This window comes from Balaenoptera borealis (genome assembly GCF_965194805.1).
Source record: "Balaenoptera borealis genome assembly, chromosome: 17".
Classification (NCBI taxonomy): Eukaryota; Metazoa; Chordata; class Mammalia; order Artiodactyla; family Balaenopteridae; genus Balaenoptera; species Balaenoptera borealis.
In genome coordinates this window covers 14,361,163-14,386,498 of record NC_138876.1, presented here as the reverse complement: position 1 = coordinate 14,386,498, position 25,336 = coordinate 14,361,163, and the positions used below count along the sequence as shown (strand labels likewise).

The window sequence follows — 25,336 nt, the reverse complement described above, 5'->3', positions numbered from 1 at the left end:
TTTTTTATACCTCTGCTCTCCTCCATGCTTTGAAATTCTTGTTTACCAAACTGTATTTATAAGTAATCATCTGTATTTTCTGTGTTTTATTAATCAAAGACAGTTGCCCAACAGAGATCTTAATCAGCATAAGAAACATGAACTCAGTATAGCAAACTGTTATCTAATTTCAGTTTACTGAAAAAAAAAAAAGAAACTAAACTGTCTCACTTATTAATTATGAGTTTAGGATATAAACTCCTGTTACTGTCATGTACATGTGTATATCCAAGAGCTATGAAAATTCCAGAAACCATACAGGAAAAGATTGATAACTTGGACTACATAAAAAAAAAATTGAAAATTACTCATGGCAAAAAAACAACAGCAACAACAACCTGAGGAAAGTCAAAGAGAAACCATCAACTGACTGAAGGGGAAAATTGTAATTCATATGGTAGAAGGTTAATTTCCTGCACAAGTTCTTACAAATCAATAGGAAAATGAAAAATCAATTTTCTAAAAATTCAAAGGACATAAATAGTTCCAGAAAAAGCAGTACTGGTCACCAGTAAGCATATAATAAGATGTTTAACCTTGCAAAAGAAATGAAAATAAAATCACTTTTTTGCCTATCAAAGAGGTAAAGATGTACACATTTGATAATACTCCGTGTCGTAGAGTATATGGGAAAGTAGGCATTCTCAAAAACTGTCAGTAGTAGTATTGATTGTAAAACCTTTTTGGAGGGCAGTTTGGCAAAATCATTTGCACTTAAAATGCACCTACCGTTTAACGTAACAAAGACACCTTAGATAATTTATTCAGCAAATAAATCCATTCACAGAACCAAAGGTATGTATGCAGTGATGTATATTGCCACATCTATTATATCAGCCAAAAACTAGAAGTAAGACTTCAGCTTCTGATCAAGATGAGGTAATACAGACCACATTTACCTCCACCTGAAACTTTAAAAAAGGAAAAAAAAGGACAAATTATATGAAACAATAGCTCCTAAGACATTGTACATCACACATCAGAAAGCAATGATCTTTGAAGACAGGAAAAGAAAATGAACCACTGATTGCTCCAGCTTACTGCCTGGAGAGAGTCTCCAGGCCATAGTACAAGAAGCAGAACATAGGCAGATCCCTGTTGTCTCCCTTATTGGAGGAGATGTAGCTAAAAGTCCAAGGAAGCCAAGATAGTTAGTCTAGAGTAGAGAGCTGCGCAAAGACAGAAACTTGGAGACCTGAGGAGGTCTCCCTTGAGTATTGAGTACAGAGGAGTGCATGCATATGAGGAAATGACCCAAGGCCAGAGAAAGAACAATCTAAAGGATCAGAGAGAACAGTGCCTGGAACTCACAGAGGGATGGGAATAATGTCTGTTCTCAACAGCCAGAAAGGACAAAATTTCATATTGGGTATTGGGGTATTGTTAAAGTCTTGCCTCAGTAGTGGAGCAAAAATTAACCATAGATTAAACACAGCTCTGGTCGCCCTGAACAAATCTCAAAAGCAAGATCCCAGAGGACAAAACTGTTTCCAGTTAATTTAACTGCATCCCAGAGCAAAACTCAAGAATGTTTATTAGAAGACAAAAATAAATGTCACCCCACAATGCTTGGCATCCAGTCAAAAATTAGCAGGCAAGCATAGTAGCAAAAAAAACAACCCATAATGAGGGGGAAAAAAATCAATCCATTGAAACTGATCCAGAAATAACATAGATATAAAAATAGGTAGGCAAGGGTATTAAAATAATTGTTATGACTGCATTCCATATGTTCAGAAGGCTAGAGGAAAGATTGCCCATATGAAATAAGGAGATACTTTTTTTTACATCTTTTTAAAGACACAGATGGGATTAACAACAACACAGACATTGCAGAAGAAAAGACTAATGAACTGGATGACATAGCAATGAAAACTATCCAAAATCAAACATGCACACAACACACACACACACACACAGACTTTAAAAAAGTGAAAAAGGCACCAGTGAACGATGGGAAAATTTCAAGGAGTCATATATATGTGTCATTGAGGTTCCCAAATGAAAGGAGAGAGATAGGAAGACTAAAAAAATATTTAAAGAAATAATGACTGAAATTTTTCCAAATTTGTTGAACGCTATAAACTCATAGATCCAAATTCAACAAACCCCGAGCACAAGAATACATGAAAGAAACTACACCAAGGCATATTGTAATCAAATTGCTTAAAACAAGTGATAAAGAGAAAAATCTTAAAAGCAACAAGAGCAGGAAAGGATGCATTACATACAAAACAACAAATATAAAGATGACAGCACATTTCTCATTAAAAAAAAAAAATACAAGCTAAAAAACAGTGGAGCAAAATATTTAAAGTACTGCAAGGAAAAAGACTGTCAATCTAAAATTCTTAAAAATATCTTAAAATATCTTTAAAAAATGATGAGATAAAGACTTTTTCAGACACAAAATGTGAAAGAATTCATCAGCAGGACCTGCATTACAAGAAATGTTAAAGGAAATCCTTCAAGGGAAAAGAAAATGATACCAAATGTAAAGCTGGTTCTACACACAAAAAAATAAAGAGCACCATAAATGATAGCTATATAGGTATATATCAACATTTTTTTCCTTATTATTTTAACCTCTTTAATCATTAACTTTTTTTTTAATAAATTTTTTTATTTTTATCTTTGGCTGCGTTGGGTCTTCATTGCTGCGTGCGGCCTTTCTCTAGTTGCGGCGAGAGGGGGCTACTCTTTGTTGCAGTACATGGGCCTCTCATTGCGGTGGCTTCTCTTGTCGTGGAGCCCAGGCTGTAGTTGCGCAGGCTTCAGTAGTTGTGGCACGCAGGCTCAGTTGTTGTGGTGCACGGGCTTAGTTGAGTTGAGTTGTACTCAGCTTAATCTGCAGCATGTGGGATCTTCCCGGACCAGGGCTCGAACCCATGTCCCCTGCATTGGCAAGCGGATTCTTAACCACTGTGCCACCAGGGAAGTCCCTAATCATTAACTTTTTAAAGCAGAAATAACAACAATGTTTATATCAGATGTAGAAATAAAATATAGAATATATGACAATAGCACAAAGGCCAGGAGGGGAGAAATGGAAGTATACTGTTTTAATTCTCTTATAATATAGATGGAGTAGTATAGTAGTATCATTTGAAGGTAGACTGTGATAAGTTAAAGATATGTACTATAAAGCAACCACTAAAATACCACAACAAAGGATTATAGCTAATAAGTCTACAAAGAAGATAAGGTGGAATCATAAGGAATACTCAATTAATCCAAAAGTTACTAGCACCCATCCCCCTCCCCCCCAAAAAAAAAGAAAAAGAGGAAAGAAGTAATAAAGAACGGATAGGACAAATAGAAAACAAATAGCAAGATGGTGGGTTTGAACTCAATCATATCAATACTCATTAAATATAAGTGGTCTAAGCATAGCAGTCAATAGACAGGGATTATCAGACTAGATATAGAAGTAGACTCCAACTATATGCTATCTATAAGAGACTCACTTTAAAAAAAAACAAAAAGAAAATCACTTTAAAGACACAAATAGACTAAAAGTAAAAGAATGGAAGCACATGCTGACACTAATCAAGAGAAAACTGATGTGACTATATTAATTAGAGAAAGTAGATTTCACAGCAAAGAATATTACCAGGGATAAAGAGAGTCATTTTATAATGTGAAACAGGTCAGTTCATCAAGAGGGCATACATTGATGCATCTAATAAAAAATCTTCAAAATTATTGAAACAAAAACTGATAGAACCACAGGGAAAAATAGGTGAATTCGCAATTATAGTCAGAGATTTCACAACAACTGATTGGCAAGTACTCCAAAAATAGGTAAGGATACAGAAAACTATCACCAAACTTCACCTAATTGACATTTATAGAACTTTCCACCTAACAACAGCAGAATATACATTCTTTTCAAGTGCCTATGTGGTATTTACTAAAAGAGACCATGTCTCAATAAAATTAAAGGATTCAAGTTACAAAAGTATGTTCTCTGACCACCGTGGAATAAGTTAGAAATCAGTAACAGAAAGATATCTGGAAAGTTTCTAAATATTTGGAAACTAAATACTTCTAAATAACCTGTAGTCAAAGAGATCAAAGGGAAATTTAAAAGTATTTTGAGCTAAATGAAATGAAAACGTAACATATCAAAATATATGGAGTGCAGCTAAAGCAATAGAGAGAAATTTGTAGCCTTAAACACCTGCTCATATTAGAAAAGAAGGAAGTTCTCAAATCAGTCACCTCAGTTTCCATGTTAAAAACTGGAAAAGAAGAACAAATGAAATCAAAGGTAAGCAGATGAAAGAAAAAATAAAGATCAGAGTGGAAATTAGTCAAATAGAAATTAGATAATCAGTAGAAAAACTCAGTGAAACTCAAAGCAGTTTGTTTGAGAAGATCGACACAACTGATATACCTCTAGCCAGACCAAGGAGGAAAAAACAAAGCGAAACAGAAAGATTATGTTAATTACTAGTATCTGGAATGAGAGATGTTACATCAACATAAGCATTACACGTATTAGAAGGATAAGTGAATATTATGAACAACTTTATGCCGATTAATCCAACACCATAGATGAAATGGACAAATTCATTTAAAGTCTCAAACTACCAAAGCTCACTTATGAAGAAATAGACAACTTAAATAGTGCTGCATCTATTACAGAAATTTAATTGCAGTTAAAAAAAAAATTTCCACAAAGAAAGCTCCAGGCCAAGATGGCTTCATGATGAATTTTACCAAATATTTAAGGAAGAAATAATACCAATTCTACACAAACTTTTACAGAAAATCAAAAAAGAAAATACTGGGACTTCCCTGGTGGCGCAGTGGTTAAGAATCTTGCCTGCCAATGCAGGGGACATGGGTTCAAGCCCTGGTCCGGGAAGATGCCACATGCCACGGAGCAACTAAGCCCGTGCACCACAACTACTGAGCCTGCACTCTAGAGCTCTCGAGCCACAACTACTGAGCCTGTGTGCCACAACTATTGAAGCCCGCGCACCTAGAGCCCGTGCTCCGCAACAAGAGAAGCCACCGCGTGAGAAACCCATGCACCGCAACGAAGAGTAGGCCCCGCTCACCGCAACTAGAGAAAGCCTGCGTGCAGCAACAAAGACCCAACACAGCCAAAAAAAATAAATAATTAATTAATTAATTTTAAAAAAAAATACTACCCAACACATTCTTTGAGGTCAGCATTACCCAGATACCAAAAACAGTTATTACAAGAAAGCTACAAATCCAATGTTCCTCATAAACATAGATGCAAAAATTCTAAACAAATTTTTAGCAAATGGAATCCAAATATATATTTAAAAGATAATACATCATGACCAAATAGGATTTATTTCAGAAATGCAAATTTAGTTTAACATTTGAAAATTGATAAGTGTAATTTACCATATTAACGGATCAATAGATGCGGAAAAAGCGTTTGACAAAATCCAATATTGATTCTTGATAAAAGCTCTCAGCAAACTAAGAATAGAAGGGACCTTCTTAAACCTAAGAATGGTGTTTATGAAAAACCTGTAGCTAAAATCATAGTTTGTGGTAAAAAAAATAACTGAAAGCTTGTCCTCTCAGGAAACAAGCAAGGATGTCTACTCACCACTTCTGTTCAGCATTGTACTGGGTATTCTAACAAGTGCAATAAAGTGAGAAAAAGCATAAAAAGCATCTAGATTGGAAAGAAAGTAGTAAAACTCTTTATTTGAAGATGACATGATCATCTGTGCAGGAGATCCAATGGAATCTCCAAAAAAGCTACTAGAACCAATAAGTGAGTTTAGCAAATTTGCAGGATACAGGATCAATAAATAGAAATTATATTTCTAAATACCGGCAATAAACTATCAGAAATTGAAAATTATTAAATGCCATTTATAGTATCATCAAAAAATATGAAGTACCTATAAATGTATCTGACAAAAGTGTGCAAGAGCTGTACACTAAATACTACAAAACACTGCCGAGAGAAGTCAAAGAAGACCTAAATAAATGGAGAGATACACCATGTAAATGAGCTGGAAAACTCAATTTACTTAAGAAGTCGTTTCTCACCAAATTGATCTGTTGATTCAAGCAACCCCAATCAAAATCCCAAGGGTTTTTTTTGGGGGGGGGGGGGGAGAGGGCGTGGATATTGACAAGCTTGTTCTGAAATTCATTTGGAAATGCGAAGGACCTAGAGCAGCCAAAATAACTTGGAAAATGAGGAACAAAGTTAGAGAAGTTATTCTGTCTGACTTCAAGACTTTTAAAGCTATAGTAATCAAGAAAATGTAGTAAGATAGACACAGTTAAACAAATTAATGGAACAGAATAGGGTCCAGAAGTAGACCCATACACAAGCAACCAATTAATTCTCCACAAACATGTAAAAACAATTCAGTGAAGAAAGGATAGTCTTTTTCAACAAGTGGTCCTATAGCAATTGACTATCCATATGTTTAAAAAAAAAACTTTGAAAAGATATTGAAATGGACAGAAAGTATTGAAGTGAACAGACACTTAAAATATGCTGGTGACAAGTAAGTACATGTAAAGTCTCTTTAGTCATTAGGGAAATACAGATTAAAATCATAATGAGATACCACCACAAACCTATTAGGATGGCTAAAATTTAAAAACAAAACAAGACACAACTGACCAAGTGGTAGCAAGGATATGGAGTATGTCAGCTGGTGGGACTGTAAAATGATACAACCACTTTGGAAAACAATTCAACAGTTTAGTTAATGTATACCTACCATATGATCCAGCCATCCCATTCCTAGGTATTATACAAAAGCATTGGAAACATATCTTCATACAAAGACTTCTAGTACACAGATGTTCATAACAGCTTTATTTGTAGTCATTCAAAACTGGAAACAATCTAAATGTCCATCAACTGATGAATGGGCAAACATTCTATGGTATATCCATAGAATGTAAGACTGCTCAGCAAAAAAGCAGGAACAAACTTTTGATATATGCAGCAAGGAGCCAGGACAAAAAAAAGAGCACATACTATATGATTCTTTATATAAAATTCTTTGCAGTGCAAATTGATCTAAAATGGCAGAAAATGGATCAGCTGTTGCCTGGGAGTGGGGAGTGGGAAGGGGTGGAAGGAAGGGATAACCCAGGGCAAAAGGAAATTTGGGGAATGATTGATTCACTATCTTGATTGTGGTGATGGTTTCACGGATACATACCTATGTCAAACTTATCAAATTATACACTTTAAATATTAGTTCGTTGCATGTCAGTTATACCTCAGTAAAAGAGGGGGACAGGAAGCTACTTAAATGTTATTTATTAGGGGATTCATTAAGTGAATTCTAGATACCTATAAAATAAAATATTAAGCAGCTATTTTAAAAATGAAGTCAACTGTGTGTGCCAATATGAAATGATCCCCCAAATATATTATTAGATGTAAAAATCAAGGTGCAAAACAATATATACTAACATAGGTTCTCTTTTGAATGAACAGTAGACGTGTGTGTGTGTGTGTAAGGGATTTCTTGAAGTATACACAAAAACCTAACAGTAGTTATTTCTGAGGATTGGAATTGTGGGCTGTGGACAGGGAGGGAGTCTTTTACTTCTCATTTTATTCACTTCTGTTGAGTTTTTAACCATATGCATGCATAATTTTTTAAAATAAGTCTAAAAAGAAAACTCTGGTTTAAAAGAGCAAAAGAGAAAGGAAAGGGAAAAACAAAAATTGGGAATTATTGATTAAAATATAATCACCACCACCAAAAAATATATATATATATATAATCACCAAATGAATATAATTACCAACTGAAAAATACTTGTTTTTTATTCCTTTGAACCATTACAGAATGTTGCCTTTAAAGGAGACTTTAAAGATTATTCCGGGTTAAGAAATTGATTTTATGGGTTTGTCCAAAATAAATATTTTATGCCTCATTTCTTGGTCAAGTTGAAGCGAGAGAGTATTATTTTTCAAAAGGCCCTTTACATTGAGCTAAAAAACAAACGTCTTAGTATTGTGTGCGAGGGACAGCTATATTACAAGAAAGCAGGTGCAGAAGTAAGGAGGTTGGGGGTATTTTTTATACAAGTATTGGGCACAGAATGTCCAGAAATAAAAGGTGTTGAAAGTAATATTTCTTTAGGAATATTATAGATTGGAACGTTTGACCTGAAGGACTCATTTCTCCAGTATGGATAAGTAACCACGAAATATATGTATATAATTGTCAAAGGATTTAAAGGCAAAAGTGTATTAGGTAACTAATTATCATAGGGATTATTACAAATGGGTTTAACAAAGGTTCTCAACATCTCTAAATGTGTCTGAATGGATTATAAATAGGTAATCTGGGAACTCCCTTTGAATCTTTTGAGATTGGTATGTATTAAAGAGCTCCTCCTCAATAAAAGATTGCCGTATTTGTGACATGTTCTAATTATGGGTGAGGTTTTCCAGCACAAGGAAATACATTTTTAAAAACTGTTTGCTTTAGTGAAACTAACTTTTAAAGAAATAGCACTGGTCATTTTTTCAAGTTTGTTAGTCACTTTTAAGAGGCAGGCATCCCCCAAAGACCCTTCACTGGCCCTTTTCTACAGATTCTTTTGATCTTTTTAAAAATTCTCACATTGAAATTGACTGTCAGAATCATGTCTGCAAGTAGCATGTTCTAAACCCAATGGTAGAGACCTTTGTGATGCATCTGTCTTTACAAGTGATTCCTAAACTGTTTATAAGATCATGCATTAATACAAGGGTGAAGTGGAGCTAAGTATAATAATGATATTCCCCATTTAAAGATCAATTTCCATGCCTGTCACATCAGCTTCTAGTGAAAAGAAAATAAAGTAAACGTGTATAAAAGCACATGGAGAGCTATGAACCTGTGAATGACTGAGCACCTCGAGAGCCGGGACTGGGTTCTGTGCCCGGCAAAGGGGTATCTTGACGCACATTTTCCTTGGAGAAATTCGGGATGCTGAGCCCTATTGGTTTGGGAACTTGATTAGCTGCCAGGCCAGAAGTGGTGATGAGTAGTTCTCTCCTCAAAGCCCAACTCAGGGATTTTCAAAATGTGGTCTTGAGGATCCTCCATATGATTCAGAGGCTGGTGCACAGAATCTCAACCTTACTGTTTGTTTTCTTGCGTGAATCAGTGATAGGATATCCCTCATCACTGTTTCATCAGAAACAGTATCAGTCTTTCCATTAATTCCAGTCAGTTGGGTTTCCATTTTCTTGTGGTTTTCCTCTTTCTTTTTAGTGGCGGGGGAGTTACAGTCTTCAAATGTTATAGTTAGAAATAATATTCCAGGTCATCGAGTTCTAACGCTCTCATAGATGAGGAAATGTCTGGTTACTGCGTCAGCAGGACCTGAAGTCAGATCTCCTGACCCCAGCTCAGTGCCTTCTCTGCTACCTATGTCGTGCCTGTCCCCTCAGACAAACAGTCTGCAGGCCAAAGAAAAGTGAAGAGCATTGTTCAGACTCACCCAGGATTGAGCTGTGAGCTTAGATGCAGAGAAAACCACTCTTGAATCATGTTGCAGCATCAAGGATGTTCTCAGTAACATCGCCACCTGGGAAACCAAGTCTGAAGTGTAGCAAGACCAGGCTGACCTCAGTCCACATCAGGGCATCCTTTCTTAATAGGTTCTCTCGGTGAGACAATAAAGACGTTCTTGGAAGTGTTTGAAAACCCAGCGCGGCCTTGCTTTTGCACCCCGGGTTTGTTCAGCCCCGGGAACTGCAGTAGCTCAGCACTGCAGGAACCCTAGGCTGTGAGCAGGGCTATTCAGCTTGGCTCTTCCTTCAAAGCTGCCACAACCCCTTTGAATTGCCATTGTCTTTTAATATCCTGTTTCCTTTCTTTTTAGTTAACAAGAACATTTCCTTTTGAACAAATACTGTGCTTTGTTTAGTTTGGAGTTAGGTGTTTATGTGGATTTCCACTTGGAATCCACATCAACCTTTGATTATAGACAACTTCATTGCCAGATGATCTTATTCTCCAGCAGCACACCTGTCCAGCTTGTTCCAATACCACTGGACAAACTCAGAGTCTGGAGGCCCTTCCTTATCTTGTGACCCCATCACAGTATAGAGAGTGGTAACGAGTGTGGCCTCTTGGACCAGAATTAGCGGTGGGACATTGGACAACTTTACCGCTCTGTGCCTCAGTTTCCTTGTCTGTAAAATGGGTATATTTGTAACCAGCCTCATAGAGTTGTAGTGAGACACATGATGAATTGGGTTAATTCACACAGAGTGTTCACTTAGCACAGGGCATGGAACTCAGTGAACACTCAATAAAATGATGGGGGGTAGAGGTAGTGATGGTGGTGATATTAGTAGTAAGAATGGTCATCATTAGCACTTCTCTCCAGACCCCTACAAAAGAACCACCGTTACCTAAACTGTTGACTTTGGGGCCAATGAGGTTAGGAGTTAGTCAAAAGTGGGTAAGCTGAACCGGGAGGAATGATGACGTAGGAACAGGAGTGGATGGGTTGCTTTAAGGATTTGGAGCATGTAGCTTTCAGAGGGGTGGAAATAAAGCTGCTCTCTTGCTAGGGAAAAGCAGAACTCGTTCTGTGACCCACCATGAGAAGTATGGCAATCTGCTCCACTGCCCTTTTGATAATCTCCAACCTCGGGAAAGAAGGCTAGTCTCAGAGGAACACAGATCTGCTCCAGAGGTTTGAGTAGTTCACGGACCAGTGATAAGCTGGCACCTGGAGGACTCTAGATTTAATTCCACATCTAATGACATTCATTTCTTCAGCCTTGAATGTATACTAGGTGCTAAAGAAAACAGTTTAGATCTAACCCTTTAGAGTTTCACATCCCAACAAGAAGGGGCAGTCCACATGGGAAGCCTGCGGGTCTGGGATTTGGATGAGCGGTGGGCGTCCTGACACTGGCTCTGAAGAGCATGAGGCCTTGAGCGCTCACCTCTCTCCAGGTCCCATCTGTAAAGTGCGGGGTTTGAACTAGATGACCACAGGCTCCTTTCAGTTTTAATGTAATACTGAGTCCACTAAAAGAGAAACCCAAACCTTGTTCCCTTTATGTGTTCAGTCTTTGAGTTTGTGCTGACACTCTCAAAGAGGTGGTAAAATGTCTTATATATAAAGGAAGAAAGGTTTCTCATAATTTTGAACAAGTCATTAGGCTTCTATGACTGTTTCCTCACCTGTAAAAGGGTTATCAGTACCCAGGGCTCTCCCTCATAGGGTGCCTGTGAACATGAGATAATAAAAAGATTGTAAAACGCTGTGTAAATGTCAAGAGCCGTGTAATGGGAAAGAGTAACCTCAAATAGGGTAGGAAAACAGCATGCGAAAGACGAAAACTATAAATTTTCTTCTTCCTGAAGTTTAAAAAATACGTATTTTCCGCTTTGCTTTTTAACAGAAGACAACTGAATGCTTTTTGTACACTTTTCTATGAATACTTTCTAATAGCACAGTTTGGGGGCCGACCTTCAAAAATCAGACCGTGTTCTAAGAAGTTACTTCAACAGAGTCCAAATTGGGTTTCAGAACCGAAATCCCCTTGGAAAGAATTTAAGACAGGCTTATTGTATATTTTTTTTGAAGTATACTTGGTGTACAATATTATGTAAGTTACAGGTGTACAATATAGTGATTCACAGTTTTTAAAGGTTATACTCCACTTATAGTTATTATAAAATATTGGCTATATTCCCCGTGTTGTACAGTATATTCTTGTAGCTTATTTTATCCACAATAGTTTTCATCCCGCACCCCTACCGTGCCCCTCCCCCTTCCCTCTCCCCACTGGTAACCACTAGTTTGTTACTGTATTTCAAATTCCAATCAATAATGAAGTTGCAGCCTACAGTCTGGTCCACCTCTTGCAATCACAGATTTATTTGCAGGGGTAAAATTTGGAAAGTTTAGAAAATGATGGAGGATGTCTGGTCTCTAGGGTGCTTCTTATAAGCTTCAGTCAGCTATGGCCTTTAGAAGGACAAATAATGTTCCCTAATTCATTTATTTGTCACCTTTCTCTCAAGAGATCAAAGCTGCTTTGTGGACTTAAATCTATTTAATTCTCACAACATCCCTGCCATGTAAGTAGCTCCTATCACCCTCACTCTGCTGATATGGAACCCACAGCCAGATATGAAAACTGCCTTTTCAAGGGCACTCACACCATCAAACCAACATCAAGAATGGGAGGTGGATTCAAATTTTCTGAATTATATTTATTATCTTCTTTCCATTTGTCCAAATTCCTCTAAGTGAAGCACATCTGAGAATTCCATAAAAGACATACTTCTGTCTCCAATTCATAGATTCCTAGAAACCTGGCAGATTTGCTGAGCTTTCCTATTCAGTGTTGGATGTTCTAGAAATTTTGACCTAAAGCTTATTAGATATTAAGGTCATGTTTGTAGTATTACGTGGTTTATGGAGTCAAATCTACCTGGGTTTGGCTAGCTCTGTGAACTTCAGTTTTCAACAAAATGTGAATACTTGCATCAGAGTTGGTTCAGTGAAATGGAGTAATGTGTGTAAAATGCTTAGCCCGGGGCCTGGCTCACATAGTAAGGCTTCAATAGATAAGAGCGCTCAGACTACAAAGCAAACCGATTCTTGGGTTCGTTCTTCCCTTGTTAATAAGACTTTCACTGAATCTTTAAGCTTTCGTCAAGCAGATCCAGATGTATTACAGGTTTTTGTTTTAAAAAGAAGCTTCTTAGGCTGCTATAGCAAGCCTGTTGCCTTTTCCCGTTCCTCTTCAGCCTTTCAGGCTGGTTACGCAGGACTCGCTGCACTTTAGCTTGGATTTCTATCAAAACAAGGTTACCTCTTTACTGACCCTGTGAGTCTCATGAACCAACATTTGATTTCAAAATTCTTTGGGTTTTCTTGCATGTGGTAAGCTCCCATGTAATATGCTTGGAAATAGTCCAGTTTGGGCTCTCCTCAAGAGACAAAGAGAAGGATTAGATGATCTAATGGGCCTTGGAACTTGGAAGAGACAAAGTTGTCTGAATGGAACGCTAAGCTGTGACTCCAGTGTCATAGGCATTTATAGCTGCCAGTGATCTTTGTTCCCATAGGGGGGCACATGCAGAAAATAAAGTGTACTGAGCCCCACTCCAGATCCATGGAATAAGAATCTCCAAGAGTGGACCTGGGAGTCTAGATTTGTTTCTAATATTGTTTTCTTTGTCGTCCTGATACCCTTCCAGGCTTGAGAACCACTTCTCAAGGCCATTTTCCAGATGAGGAAAGTAAGGCCCCAAAACTGCCGCCTCCAAGATCATACACATGGCTAATGGCAGAAGCCTGCCTGGAACTCAGGTCTCCCTCCCAGTCAGTCTAGGGTTTTTCCACTGCTCACGCGGACCCCTGGGTCCACTGGTGACTCAGGAGGAGTGGATGGAGCTGTCTGCGTCTGTACTTTCTCATCTGTGTTACAGAGATAAAAACTCCTGACCTTACAGGGCCACTGGGAGGTTAAATTAGTTAAAGGGTATTCAGTTCACTTCGCTCTTCACTCAGAGCCTGTTCTTTAGACTGAAAGAGTGCTAAATTAAGCCATTTTGCAGAGAGGTCTGAGTCATCTAGTGGCAGCTGTCTGTGCCTCACTGGAGGTGCTTTGATCATTGTCATCTAAATGCATGTGTTAAGTACTGTCTGTGGCACCTCGCTCCAGGCTGTGCTAAGTGAGTTACCCAGATAATGGTCTCTGCCCTTGAGAACAGTGCTGAGGCTAAGGGGCCTAAAGTTTATTCACGCAGCAGCAGAACAACACAGATAGGCAGACAAGACTGGGCATCCGAATATACCGAATTCAGAGAATCTAATCTTCGAGCCTAGAGGGAGCTTGGAGACATCCAGTCTGCCTCCCTGGCTTAGACAAGTGAAGTGCCTTAGCCCAGGTCACATAGCAGGTTGGGAGCAGGTTACCTGATCTGACCAGCATTCTCTCCACCTCCCCATGCTGGAGCAGAATTGTTTTTCTCAAGGGTTGGAAGGTAACAGTGTCCATTATATTTAATCAGGAAAGTTGGGAGCTGGCATTTCAAGGACATCTGGAGATGAGAGAGCTCAGAATGTGGGCATAGGGGATGGTGGGCAGAGTGTGTGTGAGAAGGATTGGGCCAAAAAGGATTATGAAATAACTTGAAACAACCTAGAAAGAAGTCTTGAAGCAGTAGGTGAGGTTCATGGGCCTGTTTTGTACCACAGAGGGAAGTCACAGTGTGACCGTGAGAGGAAGGTCAAACACTCAAAATTACTGCCACTAAAAGGTCTGGGATGGGGTGGGATGGAGTGGTTGGGTGATGGGAAGCAGCTCTGGAAGTTCAAGAAAAACCTTTTCCCCCATTTCTTGACAGCTGTCATATGTCAAGGCCCATATCTAGCATTTTACGCAAAATGTTTTTATCCTCAGAGCCACCCTACCACACAGGTGTTGTTTTCCCATTTACAGATGAGGAAACACACTCAGAAGGATTGGGTAACTCGCTCAAAAACACCAAAGTACTGAGGGAGGCAAGATTTAAGCTCATGTTGTCTCCTTCCATGAGGTCTCTCTGAGAACACTGAGAGGAAAGTTATAGACATCCAGCCAGGAGGTAATTAAAATTGTCCCTTTTTGTCTGTAAACAAAGAAAGGAACAATAGAGGGGATATTGCACAGGCTGAGAGGTGGGAAACCAACACCAGCTCTTGGAGTAGTCTGAATCATGCCCCAGAGAGGACAAGTGGAGCATGGCTAGAGGTTACTTATTTGTCAGATCATTAACATGGGACATGATACAATGAGATAGAGGAGAGGAAGACTCAGAGAAGAAAGATAAGCAGATGTCATATAAAATAAGAGTTACTGATGATTTAGGGTGTTTCAGATTGAGGACTAAGCATTGCTCAACTGAAGGGGAAAGTTCAAAGTGAATAGGTTGGTTGATGTATCCTCTAAACAAATAATATAGTGGCCCTGGGTGAGCTAAATCCTCAGAAAACATCATTTATGGCCCTGTGTGCATATGGCACTGTACTAAGACACTATAACAAGGAAGTGAATAGTCAGGACTAGGAAAATAACAAACTAGGAGGGGCCGTATATTATCACACAGCACCTTGTAGTGGAGGGAGAAGAACAGGGAAAGTTAAGCCCTGACAGGACCTCAGTGCCAGGAAGAGGGGATCATTGAAGTGGTTTTGAAGAAGATACGAAAGAATTGAGGCAGAAAACAAAAGCAAACGCATCCAGTCCCCTGGAATCCAAGGGAAAAGAAAGGGAGAGAAGACCTGATGGGTGCTTTATTATGTGCTGCGTACATTAAATAATCAATTTACTCAAATTAAATAAGGTATTCAGTTAAATTCTCAGTCCTCACAACAGTCCTGCCAGTTGAATGTTGTCCCATTTTACAGATGAGGAAACTAAGGCTCTGAGAGGTGGTGCCTTTCCAGCGATCAGACAGCTAGGGGAGGCAGGATCCACCTAGATCTGCCTCTGAAGCCCTTGCTCCTTCCTCACTGCCCCAGTCACAAGTTGGCTAGGAGACGGTGGGGGGGACTGGTTATGTGCAGAGTCGGAAGCTATGAAAGGATGATGAGGATCAGAATGGATGCAGAGAAGTGACGAGGAGGCTGGTGGTCTCGCTGAGTGAAACTGCTGCGGAACAGAAATGGGAGATGTTGACCGCAGGGAAATTCACGTGGTCAGGTTCACGGTTCATTTGCCATGTGTGGCATTTTACTGTCTGGAACATGGAAGAGTAAATATTAGCTGCATCCAATTTGTGCTTTTGGAGAATGTGAGTTCCTTGTTTGAAAATTCTTTGCAAGCCACATTTTAGTCTTTGGGCTTCCAGATCGGTACCTCTTCAAATAATAGTTCCAAGAAAAATACTGGCTCCAATGTGTGGTTTTCACATTTTTAAACTGATGGTCCTGTTGGCTACCTAGACATTCACACCAGCAAGACATCTGGAAGTTATGGGAATCCTTTCCCCCAACTAATACAGTGATTTGGCCATCTATGTTCAGTAATGTCCCCAGGTCTGACCTCCTTGCCCTTTTCAGTGACCGGTGGGCTACTTAATGTTTGTGAGATTATGGGTTTGTGTGAATTGCAACTAATTGGTGAAAAAATAATTATAATTTGGGGAAATGAGGTTTGTCTATATGAGGACTTTGTAATCTGGAGTATGAAAAGAAGAATGGACAAATGTTTTGTTTTAAAAATACCTAAGTGTCTGTGGCATAGTAAGAAGTCTGGGAAAATGTATTTCAGCTACTGACTTAATTTCTGTTATTGTTGCTGACGTACAGCCCTGCTCCTCCTCTGAGTATGTGTCAGGTCTGAACATAATTCTTCTTTGTAGTCCATTGACTCTTGGAAAATAATGCTGTGATTATAAGGCTTCCTGAATACTGTTTTCAAAATGTTAGTAATAACCGCATTGTACCTATCTGCTATACTTGGGTAACCATCTCTGTTGCTCAATTTATACTTAACATTGGTCATAGTGAAACATGTTTTCATCACTTGAAATCCAAATTTTATTTGCTAGGTTAGTAATGGCCACTTATTTCTGTAACATAAATTAGGATGTTGTGCAAGTTTGGTTTGCAAATAGGTTGGCTCTTGAAGGCAACAAGTTTGCCTTGGAATTAGTATGAGGAGTCATTTGAGTTGACTACCTGAATATTCATGAAAATCTTTGTTTTTTTGGTTTTCAGATAGTGGTAAACTTTGATAGTGATTATAAGGATAAAGGATTTAAAACTGGAATGGGTTTTTAGAACTATGGAGTCCACCTTCCTTCCTATTCTCATTCCTTTATTTTTCAGGTTGGAGAAAGAACAAGGTCAAGAACAATAGCTTAAGTGGCATGACCTGCCAAGTGGCAGAGCCCAGAACTTTCAGTCATTCCCGTTTACTATCCACCAAAGTACTGTTTTCCTCTAACTGGCAAACAGTTCACTTGAAGGCACTGTGTTTTTCTACCCTAGATGTTGGGTTGGAAAAAAAAAGAAACTGCCTTTTACATAAAAGCTCTTGAAAATGTTTCTCATACATCAGATCAGCAGAACACAAAAGTTTCTTCCTGCCAAATTTCCCCAAGTCCTCTCTGCTTGAATTTTCTTCTCACTTTTCTTTTGAAAAGCCGTGTTCCCTTTGCACTTAGGAATAACGAATCTTATTTGTTCTGACAACAGTATGCAAACATCTATTGCATCAAAATTCCCAAGCAGAGTAAAAAAACCAACAGTCCTTTTCTGAATTTCATTAGCAATGGCAGCAAACATTTCATCAGAACCTCAGAAGCAACACAGAGAAGAAAAGAAAAATCAAGTTAGCAATTATATAGTTAACATTATACAGGATGAAAGCCTGCATTAGAAAATCCTGAGTGCTGTGAACTCTACTTTTGAATCGGCCTTCAGGCTGTCTGTCCTTTCAAAATGTGGTGCCTGTTGGCAGAAATAGGATTTGAAATGAAATTCATTACAGGAGTAATAAATACAGTGTGTATGGTGAAATTGAATGTTTATGGAAAAGGTTTTTTGATAAGGACTGAATCAGGCCATCACAATGCTCAAGACATCTTTGGACATGAAATCAGACCAGAGGTTTTTAAGAGAGTCTCTGAAAACTTATGTATAGCTCTAGCCCTGAATTTGCAGTTGACCTGAAGGGGCAAGGGTGAGCAGACAACTGGGGAGAACACAGAGTACCTCATCACAAGATATAACTTATCCCGAGAAATCTTGTCCAAAATGTTACATGTTGATAATTCACATACAGAGAGGAAAATTTCTAACAAGCGCCCTGACACCTTGCTGCTCTGGAAGGCTCACTGCTTAGCAGTGTCTGGTGTCATCCAGGTCTGCCTCATGTCCCATCCACTCCCAACTTCCTCTCCCCCAGCATCCCTGAGCCAAGCACTTAGAGTTCTCCAAATGTACCTGGACCTCTCTTGCCTGTAGGCCTTGCAGGAGCGCCCCACCCCGCTTGGAATCCCCTTTCTCCTCTGGAAGCCATTGCTGAAGCTCGTAGAACTTATTCCACTGTATTTTAACGGCACTTTCTCCCCTGACACTCGACAGTGAGTCATTTAGGTCAGGAGCTCTGCTCGGCCTTACTGATGTTGGTGAACACAGGACCCACCAAGATGACAGGCCCTCAGTTCATGGTGGTGGGTGGGTGGGTGGAAGAGGAAGAAGCAAGCAGACAACCTCCTGGGTAGCTTACATTTTAGGATGCACTTAAAAAATAATAATAATACTGGGGAAATATCAGTAATATCAGAAAACCTGACTTTAATATTGCTTCCTTTAGTGTAATATACATAATAGGGTATCTGTACATATCACTGGAGTTGCTGCTCTTAAACCCATCCGCTGAGGATGATGGAATGGCAAGCATTGCTTTCTCTCACCTTTTTGCCTTTGCTCATCTTACCTCCTCTTCCTTCAAGATTCTTCCCAGCATCACTGTCCCTCCTGCAGTCGTGTTTAGAAGCCTCCCGGTAAGCTCCCCCGGACCCCCTAAGCTCACGTCCATCCTGGTACTCAGGCCACCAGGATAGAGTCATGTGTTTTGTGGTCCATTTCAACCCCTGGCCTTTGCATCCTCCTCGCCTAGGAAACAGGAGTGGTCGGCAGACATTTACTCAGTGAAAGTTACATGAATCATTCCTTGAGCCCCCAAATGAGGAAGAGAAAATAGATTTTCTTGACATTTTATTCCCAATACATAAGCTTTCAATACTGTAGTCTCTTCTTACAACCTAAGGTTTAACCCTATTTAGGGCTACAAGTTTCAGTTATCTGACAGCTGTGAGACTGCTACCAGACTGTCATCCTGAAACTGGGTTAAAATTTGAAAGCTCTTTACCGTGTCCTGACAATGATTAATTAAGTTTAATTGCCATTTTTGTATTAATTCTGAAAAAGTAACTGAATTCGTTCTGAAAAATAAGAGAAACCAATCATATTTTTAGCACTTATTCCTTTCTAGTTTGCCATCATCTGTAAGTCTGTTGTCAATTGAAGCACGTTTGACTGTATTCCATTCTCCTCACTTGTTCTCACTTTGCCGGTTTCAGTCTCCTTACATGTTGAATCATATTTTTGGAATGAAATAGTCATAGGCTTTTTTATCATTAGCTATTTTACAATTTAATTTAGAAGAGGGAACAGAATGATAAAATTAAATACGAGAGGCCCTCTGTGTGTCGTGTCATCAAGTAACCTCGTCTACTTTTGGTAACAAAAATAAAATTCCCTTTAAATAATTTCTAGCTCATTCTGAACCAACTCTGTACAGATGAATGGCCTTCAGACTGTGTGAAGATTATGAGAGAACTCATCTCTCCCTCACGATGAGCCCAACCAAGTTTTTCCTGACAATTAAAATTTTCCTTTTCTTAATTTCATTCCATCGCTCCTAATTATGACCCCTGTAATTAGTGTGCCGATTACCTCCCCTGCACAAAGTCTCTTCCTCCTTGATGTTCACCCTTTATGTATTTTTAGGCTCCTCCTCTCTCAGCCCCTGAATTCCCTGCTACCTTTTCCCTCACGGGGCTGCTGGTTGAGGGACTCAGAGTGAGTCTTCTGCAGTCACTTAACCAGCTGTCTCACCACGTTTGGCTTTTGTCTCAATTTTTAGCTAAGGAAGAGAATTGTCCTCAGGGAAACCAGAGGGCTATTGTACAGCCTTGTCCTTCTGCAATGTTGGGGTATGTGTGCTAATGAGTTGATGCTCTCTCACTACTTCCTGCACAATCCAGATCAGGTCCACACTCTAGGCTGGAGACTGTGGCTCAAACAGCATCACCCTCATTAGAAGCTCAGAAAGGTAGTTAGCTGAGATCTTTCCATCTGCCTATAGAGTTTGTAAAGCAAGTTCTGAGAGCCTTTTTGCTTCTTTCCTTCCTTCCTTCCTTCCTTTGTTTCGTCCCTCCTTACCATCTTTCACTCCCATTAGTGCTACCTTTTGGAGCTCGTGAATGTCCGTAGACCGTACACTGTAGCACTAGAACTTGGACCCCCCCCAAAGTCTTTGAAAATGAACAAGATCAGCCAGTCGCCCTGATTTGCCCTTTCAGAAACTGTCTCCAGGGTTCTCCTTCCTCATGATGTTCTTGTTACTGCCTGGATGTATTTGTTAGGTCCTTTTTTCTAGAGAGGGCAAAACATTTCATCTCATCTTCACTGTATCCTACTGAAATAGTTGAGAAGAGACAGTGTTCGCCTGAAGGAACTTCAACACCTATCCCCCAATTTATGGTAGAGCCACGTGGTACCTAGATCTAGACTTAACCCACCCCACGGAAGTCCATGCCTTACAGAGCTCTTCTCTGGGTCTTGCGCAGAACCGCTTTTCTGCAGAAGAGCTAGGGGGTGAATGGTGTAATTTTTAAGCCGCCCTTGAGATTGGATGCCAGGTATCAACCCTGAGCCCCTATCATGCGCCACGCACTGTGATGCAGAGATGATGGGCAAAGGTGGTCCCTGTCCTTGAGCGGCTTACGGATTAGGCAGGGAGACAGTGGCAGAAACAGGTAATTACCGAGGATTTAAGTTTGGGAGGGATGAGGGAGCCCCTGAGTGAGAAGCTTTCCCAGAGGAAGGCAGTGGCCTTGGTGAGATGCTCTCCTGGGCTGCTGCTCAGTTCTCTGTGTTTCTGCGTGGCCCAGCCCAAGTTCGTAGCCACCTCAGCCACTGTCAGGCCCTCTTCTGCCTCCCTTAGCGAGCTCGCTCCTAATTGCCACCTGCCCTGGAGTATGTGAGCTCTCAGTGAGAAAGAAAATTTATCCCTCCTGACATCTTTAGGTGTGGATAAGGAAAAGAGTAAATGTTCCATGCTAAGCATATTGTCAAGTGCTGTGAATGTCACAGACGAGGAAGTTTTAAAAGTGTGATTTCTCCATGTTTACAAAACGAACAAATGACTCAGATCTATTGTACGCATTCACAAGAGCTGTGTCCTAAGCTGCTCCCGATTTTGAAGTCATGTGTCTTCTTCCTTTGCACGTGCGGAAGGTTTTATAGAGGGTGGAAAGTGGAGGAGGCGGGGGCGGGGGGAGCAGAAAGAAGGCTTGGCCACAGGACTTGGTTCTAGGTGTGTGAGCGCCGCCAGGGCCTTTCCTCGGGCTCTGTGGTGTGGAAGATGCCCCATAGCCCTCACCCCCTGCTTCCTTTCTTCTTTCTCTCTCTCTCCCTCCCTCCCTCCCCCTCCTCCTTCCCCTCCTCCTCCTCCCCATTCTCCTTCTCTTTCTCCATCTCTCTCTCTCTCTCTCTCTCTCTCTCTCTCTCTCTGTCATTTTTCTTCTTCCTTCCAGTTGGCAGGGATTTTTTTCCCCTTTGGTATGTTTTCTGTTAGGCTAACTTCAGACAAGACCCTGAAAACTGAAAACAGATGTCGAGGTGGCCCAGAGCGTCTGTGGGTTCATCGCTCTCGGAAGCCCCGATTGGCTCTGCGCACTTTGCAGGCTGGGAGCCGGGCTGCGTTTTGGGTGGCTTCGCTGACTTTGCGGCTGACAGGATTGTTGAGCCTCACTAGATCTGGTCCCTCGGCCTCTCACCTTTTTAAATTTCTTCCATATGGAATGCACTTTGGGGATTATTCCCCTTTCTTTTTTCTATTCTTTTTTTTTTTTTTTTCTTGTTTAAAAATGACTACACTGTGCCACCATAAAGAAGGATTTTTAAATGGATCAAAAATAAACCTTGATACTCTTTATCAGATGCATGTAGAAAGGAAAAATAAGCATATTTAATTAATGCCAGATTCTGAGGCATTTTGTAGCTACCATGCTGGGTAAATCCTACCGAGTAACATACCTGATTAGACTTGAGGCCTGCCCTCACTTAGTAAGACAAATAATTCCCCCTTCACTGAGCTTTATCCCACAATGGACGTCTTCAGTGCCTCTTTACCTTTTATCGTCTGAAGATCAAAATTTATCATTTATTTCGAGAAGCTTTACAAAACAAAGTATGATATTGGTGCTGGCTTTATTCTGTTATTAAAGTCTTGCATTCTACACAGCAATTTCATTTTTGTTTTGTCTAGAGCTTCGAAATTAGAGGAGATGGAAGAGAAGATGTTATATAAATTACATTGTGAGGGGAGCAGATAAGTTTGAAATATTACAACTGTCATTAGGATAATAAATCTCGAATGTATCAGGGATGGAAATGGTGTCATAGTCCCTGTCTTACCCAAAGCTGAAGTGTTGCAGTTTTAAAGTTGAGCAATTAAAAATTGTAAAGTTCCTTTTTAAAATATTATGATCTCTAGACTTGATTTCGTTATCTGTTTCAGTTTGACAAACTGAATAAACAAATCCATCCATCCCCATTGCCATCAGTCCTACTTTCTTCTTAAATATTACTTGGTCTCATAAACAGTACCGGTTACAAAAAGTACAAATGAAATAATTATTCTTCAAAAATTAAAAAATGCCCTACTGCCAGTTCACATATACAGTAGTTATGCCACCAGGACACAGTGGACTGCAATATTTTGTCATATTTTCTTTCAGTCTTTTTTCTGTACGCCATATTTAAGATAAATTAATCACACTACATATATAGTTTTAATTTCATTTTTTCCACCTCTTGTTATAAGCATTTTCTGATGATAAAGATTGTTCTTAATTTCTGTCAGATTTTGAGTGGTGATGTCACAGTTCATTGAAACTCTCAGTCTGTCAAATATCTAGATTTCCCCAGTGTTTTTCTCTGTTATAAAAACTGCTGTACTTGAATGTCACTACATGTACACTCTGGCTAAACTCAATAAACTTAAGATGATTTACACATTTTTCATAACTGATGATTATTGTACTTTCCTCTGGGCAAGGGAATAGAATCAGAGATGATATAAAGACATAGTGTGGAATAGTTTATTTCTTGGAATACGACCTCTATCATCTTGCTTTTTGGTAGTTTGCTTTTGCATTCTCTTTTGGAACAGAGAATGGAGAGTGGAATGACCTAGACGGTGTAAAATGGCTCCCTTTATGGAAAAAAGTAATTAGATCAAAGACCAGCTTGTCTTATTCTAAAATATTTGCCTACAGAACAGTCTTCTTTACCGTTTTCGTCTTATTATTGCTGTCAGTTTATATATAACAATAATCAAAGCATTCTCTTGTTTTGGCACCCAGTCACTCAGTGGACATTTATTAAGTTCCAGCACCTTGCCTGGCTCCCTGAGAATATGAAGATAAATAAGGCAGAGTTCCTCCCCTCGAGGAATTCATAGTCTAGTAGGGAAGATAGAGAAGTAAACAAATGATTACAGCATCTACAAAGATATTCTGGGGGCTGAAGGAGGTATCACCTCTGCTTTGGGGCTTCACAGAGGAAATACTTGAATTAATTTAGTCTTGAAGTGTGGTCACAGGTTGCTAGGGAAGGGCTAGCAGAGGTGCAGAATAGCCTGGCAAGTGTGAGCAAACTGTAATGAGTTTGGGATGGATATGGGGAATGGGATTGAGGAGGGAGATGAAGATGCTCTGGGCCAACTAATGGAAAGTCTTGTTGTTGTGCTTAGGAGGCCATGGCTTTAGAAAGATGAGCTAGGGTGTAGAAGGAGTTGGGGAGAGACTGAGGCAGAGAGATAAATAAAGAACTTTTGCAATATTCTAAATAGGAAGGCTGGGGACTTGAATTAGGACAGCAGCAGTGAGCATGAAAAGAAGGAGACAGAGTCAAGGTAGTTTAAAGATAGAGATTGGAAAGCGTATAGGAATAAGTTGCATCTACTGTGTTGGGTACCTGGATAGGTGGTATTTGCAGCCCTCTAAAATAAGGAAACATAAGATGGACCCAAATGGGATTTCTCATCTTCTGATCTTTGCTTGCTTCATACTCTTCCGTGGTTCTAAACAATTGAGAGTTGTATACCTTCTCGATGCTGGCAAATCAGTTTTCCTATCATGTGGTTTTCTAGTTAACTGCCCAAAGCAAAGAAATAGAATGTGTGCATTCGGTGGTCTGCTTTTGCTTAGAAACCTAGAGATGGGCATCAAACCTTCTCTGTACTTGCATAACAAGTACTAAATGCATGTACTGAATTTGGGGATATTTTCAGTATTTATTGACTTAAAGTGGATATTGTATGACCAGATCTCAAAGGATTGGTTTTTGTCCCACCAGTAGAATGCACCAGGTTCTGATTACTTTAAAACCCTCGTATTTTGACATATGACGTATTTTGACAGTATTTAAAGAAATGGAGGCAAATTAATACATGATGTCAGCTGAGGACAAAGACCGTGTCTAAAACAACAGCAGATAAATTAACAAGTGCATGATAATGTGACAGGGTACATCTTATGAAAATCTCAGCTCATTTGGAGGTTATAAGCTGAAACTCTTTATTCAGTTTACTTTCAAGATCTTTAGAGGAGTTTGTTGAAAGAGCTGTGGAAGTGAAAGCGGCCAGGAAACTAAAGATGTTGATAGTGCCCGGTCAGCTAACTACAGCTGGGCTAATTTAGGCCTCCCTCTGCCCTGGGCATGGAAGGGCTCATCCCATTCAGAATCCCGGGGTCGAGCAATCTTGTGGTTTCTCTTCGGGTGAGTCCATAGCACATCGTTTTTATTTAATAGAGCATATATGTTGCAGGTACCCACTCTATGCTAGCTCCGTGGGAATTCTGAGTAATAATATTAATAATCATAACAATATTTATCGACCCCCTGCTATTTGCCAGACACCCTTCTAAGAATCTTCCATACATTAATTCATTTAATCCTCATACAGCTCTATGAAGTAGGTTCATTCTCTGTGAAGTAGATTGTAAACTCCATTTTACAGCTGAGAAGATGGAAACAGAAAAAGGTAAAGTAACTCACCCAAGAGCACCCAGCTGATAAAGTGATGGGACCAGGATTTAAACCCAGGCAAGCTGTCTCCGAGCCCATGTTCCTAAACACTCTAATCCTCACTGCCTGAGTGTCCTTCCCTCTTCTTATCACACCTCCCTGGAGAGCCTGGCTTAGTCATCACTTTCTCAGGGAGGTTCACCTTGATTCCTCACCCCACCTTCCGAGATCTTCTGGGTTACTTTTCTTCTTTGTACAAAACATGTTTGTTATTTCACTCATTGCACAGAATATAAGTGTTTGTATCTGTCTCTCCCACCAGACGTGATTTTGATTTTAATCCTCTTCATATCCACGGGCATTTGTGTAGTGTTTGGCACAGAGCAGGTGTTCAATGAATACAACTTGAGTTGAGTTGTTTTGGCTTGAACACACAATGCTTGTCCTCAAGGAGCTTTCAATCTAC

At 39.7% G+C, this 25,336-nt stretch overlaps 1 protein-coding gene and 1 long non-coding RNA gene across 12 annotated transcripts in view; one reads left to right on the top strand and one right to left on the bottom strand.

Annotated features, from left to right (window-relative positions):
- Nucleotides 1-25,336, top strand: part of NSMCE2 (NSE2 (MMS21) homolog, SMC5-SMC6 complex SUMO ligase) — a 222,642-nt gene that overhangs the window by 181,982 nt on the left and 15,324 nt on the right. For 2 of the 11 annotated variants that reach the window (XM_082363150.1, XM_082363143.1), the window contains exon 6: nucleotides 1-977. This exon is cut by the window's left edge. The exons of 6 other annotated variants lie outside the window; for them this stretch is intronic. Coding sequence is in view for 3 of the 5 variants with exons in the window: in XM_082363140.1 (XP_082219266.1) it covers nucleotides 22,106-22,147 (42 nt within the window). In the remaining 2 variants the exon portion in view is untranslated. Of the gene's footprint in view, nucleotides 978-22,105; nucleotides 22,194-24,808; nucleotides 24,857-25,336 lie in introns of those variants that run through there. 3 more of the 11 variants (XM_082363141.1, XM_082363140.1, XM_082363151.1) reach the window with 3 other exon arrangements.
- The window catches only part of LOC309614578, a 47,238-nt gene that overhangs the window by 15,280 nt on the left and 6,622 nt on the right, over nucleotides 1-25,336 (bottom strand). Inside the window, exon 2 of the long non-coding RNA XR_014236294.1 lies at nucleotides 1-25,336. This exon is cut by the window's left edge and continues 13,875 nt beyond it. This is a non-coding gene — a long non-coding RNA (uncharacterized lncRNA).